The 13,160-nt window shown below is 36.7% G+C and overlaps 1 protein-coding gene across 2 annotated transcripts in view; it reads right to left on the bottom strand.

The window, feature by feature from the left end:
- The window catches only part of LOC308337762 (zinc finger X-chromosomal protein-like), a 58,026-nt gene that overhangs the window by 22,355 nt on the left and 22,511 nt on the right, over positions 1–13,160 (bottom strand). Inside the window, exons 3-4 of one of the 2 annotated variants that reach the window (XM_080795957.1) lie at positions 790–857; positions 90–178 (exon numbers count right to left, since the gene is read on the bottom strand). The exons of the other annotated variant lie outside the window; for it this stretch is intronic. Coding sequence (XP_080652083.1) covers positions 90–150 — 61 coding nt within the window. The 5' untranslated portion in view covers positions 151–178; positions 790–857. The remainder of the gene's footprint in view (positions 1–89; positions 179–789; positions 858–13,160) is intronic. 2 annotated transcript variants of the gene reach the window in all.

The following is a 13,160-nucleotide window of genomic DNA, read 5'->3' as shown; positions in this document are numbered from 1 at the left end:
TAAGATCTAGCAATTCATCTTCTTGATAAGCAAACTCCAAATCTGGCAGATGGGAAGTGGAACAACCCAGTAATTATCTATAGATATACCTATTCCATCAAAAAAGGAGTTTGGCTCTTGTGGCTGCAATTCAAGTTCATCTTCATCCATGGCCTTTGATTCTCATTAGTCACAGCTCCTAAGCCAGGAAATAAAGTATACCAAATATTAATTATATTAGGTCACATACTTAAAATGTCATCATGATCTTTACATTTCTGAAACACTTGAATTTTTTAATTTATCAAAAACTTATCAATGTAAAATAAAAGGGAACATACTGATTTCCAGTGATGTATGTGCAGCTCTATCATTTAATGTATGAAAGTGCAGTTAAACAGGTTGACAGTGTTTGGGGATTTTGTTTGTTTAATTACAGTATAAGTTATATAAAGTGAACAAATCTTAATTGTTCTGCTTAATAATTTACATATATAAATATGTATACAAATGAATGTATATTTTAAATTATATTAGCATTGTTCAGACTGAGATACAGAACAAGGCTCATACCCCAGATGACTCCCTCTTACCACCTCTCTACCAGCAATCCAACGACTCTTTGAGGTTCACCTTAACATACTCTGTTTAGGGGGAATTTCAGCAAGATTTTATTGTACTTTTAAATTTAATGTAGTCTGCAATCTTCCTACCAGTAAATTATAAAATGGTAAAAATGCAAAATCTGTAACAATTCTTAATACTCTTTGGAGATTTCTGTGTAGCTTACAATGACCTATCTTAACTGACCTTCTGACTGCAGAAATAATTCTCACAGTATATTTAGATTCTCCAGGCCACAGGTGAATTGGTACCAGCTACAAAAGGTAAAAAATAAATTTATCTTTGAACAAAGTAAAATGAAAGTGCCATCATATATGATACCTGAAACTATAAGGACTTGTGTGCACATGCTGTTACCCTCTTACTCCTTTTCTCTCTTTCCCTTCTCCCTGTTCTCCCTTTTTCTTTCCCTCTGTCTCATACTATAGTAAATAAAGAAGAGTTGAGGGTCATATACCAAATTTGCCTTAGGGCAGGCAGGAGAAACAACCAGTTTACCAAAAAAAAAAAGTTAAAATACAAATAAATATAGGGGTGCCTGGATGGCTCAGTGGGTTAAGCATCTGCCTTTGGCTCAGGTCATGAGCTTCCCATCAGGGCTCCCTCCTCAGTGGGAAACCTGCTTCTCCCTCTCTCACTCCTCCCTGCTTGGGTTCCCTCTCTTGCTGTGTCTCTGTCAAATAAATAAACAAAATCTTAAAAAAAAAAAAAAAAAACCACCCACAAAAACCCAAAAAATATGCCAAAGCAAGTGAGCAAGTAAGTACACAGAAGGAACAAAAACAAAGACATCAGGGGCCATGATTTACTTATGTTAGGAGTATTAGCTAAGCTTCCTAACAGGTTTTCTTAACTCCACTTTCTCATTTTCTAACTCACCTTCAAAAGGGCTATTAGTTTATAATCTTTATAACTTTTGCTAATGACACACAAAATGTACATCTGTTAAAATTTCAAGTAATGCAGTGTACTGACAATAACTTCTTATTTTCTGTATTCTTCTTGCTTTGTCCTGGGGCCTTGATCTGGAAGAGACACAGCTATTTCTAAGGCTTCTTAAATCCTATAGACAGCAAACGTTTCCCCATAAGTGCACCATCATAATACTAATCAATCAGAGCCACATGCTCAAACATCAACTTTATATACCAAGTCAATATTAATATTCCTCCTACCATAAAATAAGATTGGAAATTATTTAAACTATCCAATCTTAAATTTAGCATATCTACCATACCTTGCCTATTCCTTTCTAATAAAGGCCCCTGGGGCATGCTTTCCCCCCTCTCCTCCTGACTAATGATAGTCCTTCCCTTTTGCTCCTTCACCGTATGACATTCCTCACTCTTTCTCTTCTCATGTTTGTAAGCATAAGCCTCTTTTTTAAAAAATATTTTATTTATTTATTTGAGAAAGAGAGCACACACAAAAGTGGGGTAATAGGCAGAGGGAGAAGTAGACTCCCCACTGAGCAGGGAGCCCGATGTGGGGTTCAAGACAGCTGCTTAACCGACTCAGCCAGGCAGATGCTCCATAAACCTCTTTCTTCAAGACAATCACTTTCATATCTGATACTCTACTGTATCTAATTAAAACAAAATGGGTACATTTTAACACATGTAAAAATAATTTTCTATGTCAATAAGAAAGAGAGTTATATGATCTCTCTGATATGAGAAATTTGAGAGGCAGGGCAAGGGGTTGGGGGGTTAGTGAGGAAAAAAATGAAACAAGATGGGATTGACAGGGAGACAAACCGCAAGATACTCTTTATCTCAGGAAACAAACTGAGGGCTGCTGAGGGGGTAGGGGCAAAGGAAAGGCTGGCTGGGTTATGGACATTGGGAGGGTATGTGCTACGGTGAGTGCTCTGATTGGTGTAAGACTGATGATTCACAGACCTGAACCCCTGAAGCAAACAATACATTATATGGTAATTTTTTAAAAAGCTTTAAAAAAAAAAAAAAAGCGATTTCATTTTGGCTCATACAAAAAAAAAAAAAGAATTTTCTAAAGCATAATTTAAATGCTGTCAGGTCTATATTGATAAATGTTTTAACAGTTTCCTGTTCATTCCAAATAAAATTCAAGCTCCTTGACGGACAGTTCTCTAAAATCTGGTCCTAACTACTCTGCATTATCCTCATATTTTCCCTTTAGTCATCTTCCCCTCCTCTCCACCACCACCCCAAATCTATTTGTCTCTTTCTTCATTCACCCAAACATGTACCTAACATAGATTTGGGTCTCCATAAGACCTAAACTCTTTACTTGGTTTTGGTTTTCTTCTACTTGATTAAGTTTATATAATTTCCAAAGTATGTCATTTCTCAGACCTACCCAATTCATTTCAAGAAATACTACTGTTTGGGGCGCCTGGGTGGTTCAGTGGGTTAAGCCTCTGCCTTCGGCTCAGGTCATGATCCCAGAGTCCTGGGATCGAGCCCCGCATGGGGCTCTCTGCTCAGCAGGGAGCCTGCTTCCTTTCCTCTCTCTCTCTGCCTGCCTCTCTGCCTACTTGTGATCTCTCTCTCTCCCTGTCAAATAAATAATCTTAAAAAAAAAAAAAAAGAAATATTATGTTTTATAGTATTTATTCAAAATGCCTCAAATAAGAAGGCCATTAAGATTACATTAGTAAATATGTTTTAACCACAAAAAAAAAAGGAAAATATTATTGGTCTAGATAAGTTGTCACTGTTTTCTCTCCCCAAACTCTCTGGCTTTTTACTTCTTTTCCCATATTCAAAAAATACCATTATGAAAGGACAAACTTTAATAATTCTATAAACAAAATTAAGTAAAACAACATGAAATTATACCAGTTAAGGATGGAATAAAAATGATTTAGTACTTTAAGTATCCTCAAGTTTCCCTAGAATCAACCTCCGTAGCTCAATAAAATTCAAACTGGATTGTTATGCTGGAGTAAGATTTTTCTACTGTCCTTGCCCTCAAAAACACCAAGAGATGAGAGTGGAATCTAAGAATCCAGTGGAAAAGTTAGAGCATTCCCGTAGGGGAAAAAAAAGAAAATGGAGACTGGATGAAATGGAACGAGTAAGTGGAATAGTTTCACTTCACTCAAATCACCCCTCCTCTAAGGCAGCACAACTCAGCAAGAAGAAAGCCCTGCCAGGCCTGTGTCTCCTCCTCAGGGAGAAAGTAAAAGCCTGTGAGTGCCTGGATTCCCTAGCTATGCTGGACACCACCAGAGGCCCATTTCTCTTATCCTATCCAGACTACTGAGCTGTGCTTCATGACTGGGGAGCAAAAAGCATGCTACTAAGATCAGGAGGGCTCTTGGAAGGAGGGTACAGATGGGATGCAATCTACTAACTGCTTCACAATTCCATCAGGGAACTTACCCACAAGATGCTGGAGATACCTTGCCTGTGGATTCTACCAACTAGCCCAAGGACACCCCCAAGTCTATGTGGCTTACTTGCAAACCCCCCCATCCCATGGCTACCTGTGTGTGCACTGCTCTAAGAGCAGGCTTGACTAGTAACACTGGGAGAAACCAAACAAACTTGAGGATTCAGCACCTCCTCTCCTAGGAAAAGCAAACCCAGACTCACTTTGCAGGACTGAGAGAAGCACAAAATTAAGATTTCGCTGGGGAGGGCGGGAGGCAGTAAGAATTGTGGAGCAGGCATAAGAAATGAAGAAATGAAAACAGCCTGAATTCCTAACAGGGCTAAAGAAGGTACTTCTCTACCAAGGCCACCAAGAAGACTAGAGATGACATTCTTCAAATGTGAAGACAACAATACAAGACTTCAAGGAATATGAAAAATCGAGGATACAGAACCCATCAAGGGAACACAATAATTTTCTATTAATCAATTCCAAAGTCATGAAGATCTGCAATTTATCATAAAGTAATTAAAACAATTATTTTAAGAAAATTCAGTAAGCTACAAGAAAACACAAAGTGGGGGCACCTGGGTGGCTCAGGGGGTTAAAGCCTCTGCCTTCGGCTCAGGTCAAGATCTCAGGGTCCTGGGATCTGCCTGCATAGGGCTCTCTGCTCAGCCAGGAGCCTGCTTCCCCCTACCCCCACTCCCTGCCTGCCTCTCTGCCTATTTGTGATCTGTCAAATAAATAAATAAAATCTTAAAAAAAAAAAAAGAAAGAAAACACAAAGTCAACAAAATCAGAAAAATAATACATGGGAGCGCCTGAGTGGCTCAGTTGGTTGAGCAACTGCCTTTAGCTCAGGTCATGATCCTGAAGTCCTGGGATTGAGTCCCCCAGCGGGCTCCCTGCTCAGCCAGGGGTCTACTCCTTCTCTGACCTCCCCCTCTCATTCTCACTCTCTCTCAAATAAATAAATAAAATATTAAAAAGAAAAATAATACATGAACAAAATGAGAAGTTTAAGAAAGGGATCATAAAAAGGAACTACATATACTGGAGCTGAAGAATACAGCTGACCCTTGAACAATAGGGTTTAAACTATACAGATCCACTAATATGCAAATTTTTTACAGTACTGTAAATGCATTTTCTTTTATGAATTTCTTAACATCTTTCTTCTGTAGTTTACTTTACTATAAGAATCCAGTATGTAACACATATAACCTACAAAATATGTTAATCGACTATATTATTGGTAAGGTTTCTGGTCAACAACAGGCTATTAGCAGGTGACTTTTTTGGAAGTCAGAAGTTATACACAGATTCTGACAGTACCCACAACCTCCTTGTTGTTCCAGGGTCAACTGTACAATGAATGAAATGAAAAATAATATAGGAAGCATTAAGAACAAACTGGATCAAAGGGCGCCTGACTCTTGATCTCAGCTCAGGTCTTGATTACATGGTCGTGGGTTCAAGCCCTGCATTGGGCCCCACAGTGGATGTGGAGCCTACATAAAAACAAAAGAACAAACGAGATTAAGTATAAGAAGTACATGGAACAGAAGACCACTCTTGGGGCGCCTGGGTGGCTCAGTGGATTAAGCCGCTGCCTTCGGCTCAGGTCATGATCTCAGGGTCCTGGGATCGAGCCCCGCATCGGGCTCTCTGCTCAGCGGGGAGCCTGCTTCCCCTTCTCTCTCTGCCTGCCTCTCTGCCTACTTGTGATCTCTCTATCTGTCAAATAAATAAATAAAAAATCTTTAAAAAAAAAAAAAAAAAAAAAAGAAGACCACTCTTTGATATTAACTATTCAGAAAAAAAGAAAAAATAAAAAAGGGTGAAGATAAAAAAAAGATACCTTTGAGGGAAATAACCTATACATTACTGGAGCTCCAGAAAAAACAGAGAAAGAAAAGGGAGGGAGAAGCTGATGTAAGCTGGTTTAGTATCTTATACTGTGGAGCTACGGATACCCAAGTTTAAGAAGGTCATAAAAACCCTCATTAGGGCACCTGGGTGGCTCAGTGGGTTAAAGTCTCTGCCTTCAGCTCAGGTCATGATCCCAGGGTCCTGGGATCGAGACCCGCATCGGGCTCTCCACTCAGTGGGCAGCCTGGTTCCTCCTCTCTCTCTGCCTGTCTCTCTGTCTACTTGTGATCTCTGTCTGTCAAATAAATAAATAAAATCTTTAAAAAAAACCAACACATTAATTTCAACCCCAATCTTCTCCAAGATATAATACAACTGCCTAAAATTAAAGAGAAAGGATTGTAAAAGCAGCAACAGAAAAAAAAAATTCACTCACAAAAGGGAACTTCAAATAGGCCTTAAGTGGACTTTTTTTTTTTTTAAATCAGCAGAAATACTGCAAGTTAGAGAGGTCACAATACTACATTCATAGTGCTAAAAGAAAAATTACCAACCAAGAATACAAAACTAACCAAACTGTCCTGAAAAATCAAATGTTAAAATATTAACTCTAATAGAAGTTAAAGGACAAAAGTATTAAAAATAACTACAGCTACAATTTGTTACTCAATACACAATATGAAAAAGGTAAAAGTGACAACAAAAACATAAAATTTGAGAAGGGGGTAAAAAGACAATTTCCATAAGCCATCAGTGTAAGTTTTTATCAGTTTACTGACATTATGCCAACTGAGCTTTGAGGTGCCCCTTTAGCAGTTTAAAATAGATTATCAGATCTTAAAAATGATGTCAAGTCTCAGAGTAACACAAAGCAAAAACCTACAGTAGATACAAAAGATTAACAGAATGAAAGCTTACCAATATTGAAAAAAATCAGCTGCCAAAGGAAAGCCACAAGACAGGAAAAAAGTAACAAGGAACTACAAAATATCCAGAAAACAAAACCTACAAGAAAGGTATACAGTTCTAGACACACACATATACATACACTTTCCTAAGACTAAAGCCTGAAGTCTAAAAGGACCAAGAACGACTAAGGAGACTGATCCAGTAAAACATGGACCAATAATGAGTAAGGAAACAGATCCAGGAAATAAAACTTCCCAACACAGAAAAGTCCAGGACCAGATGGTTTGGGTAGACAAATTCTACTGAGCATTTAAAGAAAAACTAACATCAGTCCTCAAACTCTTTCAAAAAGCTTAAGAGAACATTCCCAAACTCATTTTGCAAGGCCACTGTCACCCTCATGTTAAGCTAAATAAGGACAAAACAAGAAAGGGAAAACTACAGACCTTTCTTTATCCCTGATATATATTCAAATGAGAAATTTCTCAATAAAATTCTAGCAAACTGAATTCAACAGCACATTAAAAGGATTATAAACCATAAAAGTGTTATCTAATTCTTGGGATCCAAGGATGGCTCAACATAAAAAAGTCAATAAATATGATATACTACACCACATTAAAAATTGGAGGATAAAAATCATACACACCAAGTCCACAACTAGTGTCTTCAGTGGTGGAATACTAAAAAGACTCTTCTCAATGATCAGGCACAAAAATGCCAACAATTAACACTCCCATTCAACATAGTATTAGAATTCCTAGCTAAACCAATTAGGTAAGATGAAAAAAATAAAAAACATCAGAATTGTAATAAAAGGGGCATTTGGATGGCTGAGTGGTGAAGCATCTGCCTTTGGCTCAGGTCATGATCCCAGGGTCCTAGGATGAAGCCCAACATCTGGCTCCCTGCTCAGCAAGGTGTCTCTTTTCCCTCTGTCCCACCCCCATTCTCATGCACTCCCTCAAATAAATAATCTTAAAAAAGAGAGAGAATTGGAATTAAAAGTAAAACTATTTCTATTGCAGAAGATACAATTTTATGTATAAGATATTATAAAAACTAAAAAAATCCTGTTAGATCTAATCAGCACATTCAGTGAAACTGCAGGATACAAAATCAAAGTACAAAAATCAGTTAGGTTTCTATTCATTAATAATGTACTATCTGAAAAATGAATAGCGAAAACAATATCATTTATAACAGAATAAAAAAAATACTTGGGAAAAAATTTAGGAACTAAACTTAGGGAAAAATTTAGCCAACGAAGTGAAGATCAATCTGTAGACTGCAAAGTACGAGTACAAAGTACAAGTTTGATAAAAGAAATTGAAGACAAAATAAATGAACGATATGGGATGCCTGGGTGGCTCAGCTAGTTAAGCATTTGACCTCAGCTCACGTCATGATCTCAGGGTCTGGGATCAGGGATCAAGCCCCAGGTCCAGGCCTGAGTCAGGCTTCACACTGGGCATGAAGTGTGCTTCTCCCTCTCCCAGTGGCCCTCCCCCTGGCTCACGTTCTCCCTCAAATGATTAAATAAAATCTTTATTTAAAAAAGTGCAAAGAATTAGCATTTTTATAAGTAAAAAAAGAAGCAAAGATACGTGTCAATGTATAGGAAGAATTACATTGCAAAATGTCTATATGGCCCAAAGCCACCTTCAGGTTCAATGAAATTCATATTGAAATTCCAATGGTAACTGTCACAGTAACAGAAAAAACAATATTGAAATTTCTGTGGAATCACTAAAGAATCAAGAGCCCAGAAAGCAACTCACATAGTCAAGCAACAATGCAGAAGGGAGCCAGCAATACTCCATAGGGTAAGGACAATCTCTTCAACAAATACTGTTGAAACAACTAGATGATCACATGTGCGGAGTGAAATAGGACTCCTACCTTATACCGTTCCCAAAAATTAACTTGAAATGGATTGAAGACTTAAATAGAAGTCCTGAAATCCTAAAACTTCTAGAGCTAAAAAGGACACTTACATTGGTCTTTTGACACTGGACTTGGAAATGATATTACCAAAAAAAAAAAAAAAAAAAAAAAGGCACAAACCAAAAAAGCAAAAATAAACAAATGGGATATATGAAACTAAAAAGCTTCTGCACCAGTCTTTTAACATGAAACATAAACATAAACGTCAACCTATGGAACTGAAGAAAATGCTTGCAAATAAAAATCTGATAAGGAGCTAATATCCAAATACACACACACACACACACACAATCCTTTATATAAAGAACTCATACTATTCAAAAGTAAAAAAATACCCACATAAAAACAATCTAACTGAAAAACAGGCAAAGAAACTGACATTTTGTCAAAGACATACGAGTGGTACATGAAAATATGTACAACATCATTAGTGAGGCAAATGGAAATAAAAATCACAATGAGATAATCCTGTCATATCTGTTAGAATAGCTATTATCAAAAAGAACAGAGATGTTTGGTGTTGACAGAGATATGGAGGAAAGGAAACACTTTCTTGTATACTGTGGTAGGAATGTAAACTAGTATAACCACTATGGTAAACAGTGTGGGGACCCCTCAAAAATTAAAATTACCATATGATCCAATAATCCCAGTGTGGCTTTATATATCCAAAATAATTGAGATTATTACACCAAAGAGATATCTGCTGTCCTTTTTACATTAAAGTGTTAGATACAACAGCCCAGATACCTAAGTGTCCATCAATGGATGAATGAACAGGCAATGGATGATGAACAGGCAAAATGTACAGTATACATATTCAACAGTATGTCATTCAGTTATGAAAAGGAAAGAAATCCTGCCAATTGTGACATAGATGGACTCCAAGGAAGGTTGCTGAGAGTAAATATTAATGTTTTCTCATCACAAATTTAAAAATCACATATTCAAGTGATGAACACAGAAGTGTTAACTAAGCTCACTAAGGTAATAATTTCACAACATAAACACATTATCAAGTTATCTCACCATACACCTTAAACTGACTTAATTTTATGTCGATCATATTTCAATAAACCCAGAAGGCGGAGGGAGAATTAAAGCTGAAGAATAACATTTTTCACACTCATCCTCCTTGGCATTTCTACTAAAGTTTGGGAACTAATTTCCTCAATTTTGAATTCTCTCCTTCCTCAGTTTTTTTTAAGCAACACTAGTTTTCTTCCCACCTTCTCATCTGTTTGCTACTCTGTCTCCCCCCATCGCTTACAGCAGCTTAGGTTGTGCAATAAGCTGTTTTCCTCTGCTTGGTCTTTATTCCCACAGTTTCAACTATTAGTGGCAGAGATGATTCCTCAAACCTACATACTCAAGTAGGGCCCAATACCAGACTGTCAAGTGAATTTTCATTTGGATAAAACCCAGCTTCCTCTTGACCACAGCAAGATGGCCTCTTCTTTCTTCCCTATCATTTGAGATGTCTGACCTTGTCCATTCCTTTTCCTACAACTTCTCGATTCTATGTCCCTTTCTTGTATTTGTATGATTGTTATTTAATCACAGATCCTTATTTCCTGATCCCTGGGGATGAAAATAGCCTCTCAAATGGCTTTGCTTGTTTCTGTCATTCCCACCAAAAAACAAAACAAAACAAAACAACTAGAAATCTTATTACAAGAAAGGGTGAAGGGTGAAAGCCAAACACCGAAACATTCCTGTAATCTGGAGGAAGACTAACCCTCCAAAAGCATGACATGAACTTCATTAGTTCTCCAAAACTCAGAATGTTCTACAATATTAACACAAACTAAGAGACAAAGATGCTGTCGTTCAATTTTGCAGCATAACTTGACAGGATTTCATTCTTTAAATTAGCTTTTTGTGCTTCCTTACTACTTCTACTTTGACATTTGATATCCTGGATTCTCTGGGAGGTGAGGTCTGATAAGGTGCTTTGCCTAGTCGACTATGATCTACAAAGTAAACTAATGCACAAATATTTACATAAAGAAGATACTAATGCCAGTGACTTAAGGTTTCAGTAACAGTGACTGATTCATATAACCAGCCATATATGCCACACAAAACTGAATTAAAACCATAAAAAGGAAGAAATGAGAGTTCACACAGTGAAAACTACCATTAACTAATGGGTTGCACTAGAGTTCTATTCTACAAAGGCAACTGCTAATTTAAACCCTTCCCACTGTAACAGTCAACAAAAATTTTGTATCATATGCCTTTACTAATATATAGTTTACACTGAGAAGGGCTGCCTACTTGAAATATTTTTACTAACTTGATCATTTCATTGTTCAACAATGCACTTGACTGGTAATTTCCCCCTGAACCCTCAAACCCTCCCCTCCGCTTGTGCTCTCACTCTCTCTTATGATCTCTCTCAGGCTCTCTCTCTCAAATAAATCTTTTAAAAAAAGAAAAGCAGAAAAAAAAAATTTTTTATACTTCAAAAATTATACCTTACTTTAGTGACCTTTCTTGAGTTAGAACTGCCACTTCCCTCCAACAATCAAGAATAAAAACATGGGGGCACCTGGGGGGCTCAGTGGGTTAAAGCCTCTGCCTTTGGCTCAGGTCATGATCCCAGGGTTCTGGGATCGAGCCCCACATCGGGCTCTCTGCTTTGCGGGAAGCCTGCTTCTCCCTCTCTCTCAGCCTGCCTCTCTGCCTACTTGTGATCTGTCTGTCAAATAAATAAATAAAATCTTAAAAAAAAAAAAGGAATAAAAACATGTTCTTAAAGTAACATACAAGTGGTACACATATATTCTACAACGGTATACTCCAAAGAGGTCCCACAACTGGAGAAGTAAATGTACAAGAATTTGGTCTGATGATGCAAGTGAAATTACCATCATCTTTATAGAAATAAAACCTAGATAGCAGCTGAATCTGAAGACAAGCAGAACAAATCAGAAAACCAAGAGTCTAAAACTTAGGTGACCAAACCCAAATATTTAGTATGATTATCAAACACCTGAAAATATTTTACCTAAAACCTAATATTTACTGCACATTCAATGTAGGACTGCCTTCCTCCAGTTGCAAAGATCATGATCTTGAAAATTCTGACACAGACTATAAACATTAAGATCAAGAGCTTCCTGAGAAGAATTCACAGTTGAAAATTACAGATTGAAGGGAAATTAAGAGAGGAAATCCAGGAAACACCCAAAAACAAACAAAACACACCATACCCAAAACACACAATCATAGCAGAAGGAGAGAAAACTAAAAGAAGATGAAATCAGAGGGGGAAAAAACCCTAACAGACTATTAGCAATAGGAAGCAAACTAAGAGTAGCTGAGTGATGGGATGGGGTAACTGGGTGATGGGCATTAAGGACTGCATGTGATGTGATGAGTACTGTATATTATACGCAACTGGTAAAGTACTGAGAACTAATCTGAAACTAATGACACACTGTATGTTAACTAACTGAATTTAAATATGTTAATAAAAAAGATTTCTTCTATGTTAATTATGTTAATGACTAAACTTGTTTATAATTTATAACTCATGATTCCTAGATATTTTTATGTTCTTTCTTCTGGGCAAGTTTCAATGTGAATTTTTTAACACATTGCTTTTTACAAACCATATGCTTTGGTAACACATACACAAAAGTCATTTTTCTGATGGTCTCCCAAATGAATGCCTTTTAAAATAACTTTAATCTAGGTTTCCCTCCTTGCTCAGAACACAAAAAAGGCTATACAAGGTTAGCAAAGTCCCCTAATTTGCTGGAATTTACAGAGAAGTAAAATTGCCGATGACAGAATTTTTCACTGGAGAAAGTATAAATGGTAAAAAGTTGAGCCAAGTAACAGCAAGCATTTTTTTTTTTTAATGACAGTAATAATTCTCCTTAGCAAAGCTTAGGAAGCAGCTAAATATACTGTTCTTGTTAAATCCAAACTTCATTTTTTTTCTGGCATGGGTACAAAGAGACACAAAAAACTAACAGATAGTAAACTAAAGGGGGAATTAAACTGGAAAGCACAAACATGAATTTTAAAGTAAAAAAAATCATAAAAATTTTTAATTGCTTATAAGATATTATTTATTATATGCTAATATGAGAAAATGAATTTAAAATCTATTGGGAAATGCAAGTTACTAGTATTAACCTGAGGAAAGACAGAAAATTAAGCACTCATTTAAAAAAAAAAAAAAGTTAAGTTGCTACTGTTAGCATTTCAGACACTTTGAAACCACATGGTTTCACAGAGGAATTTTTTTGCACAAGTTCCAAAAACACATAATTCTAAAACTATAGGATATATTCTACAGCATGAGAAAAAGTCTTCCACAATACCCTTTGCAAAACTAGTAAATCACCAAAATCAAAACCTAACAAAATAATCCAAACCAATCTCAAACTCCATTACTAATGACACAGGTCCAGTATTTGAAAATGTGATTCATCACATGAAAGAGTAAC

This window comes from Martes martes (assembly GCF_963455335.1).
Source record: "Martes martes genome assembly, chromosome: Y".
Taxonomy (NCBI): Eukaryota; Metazoa; Chordata; class Mammalia; order Carnivora; family Mustelidae; genus Martes; species Martes martes.
Note: the sequence above shows the minus strand (reverse complement) of the source record. Positions and strands in the feature narration are given on the sequence as shown.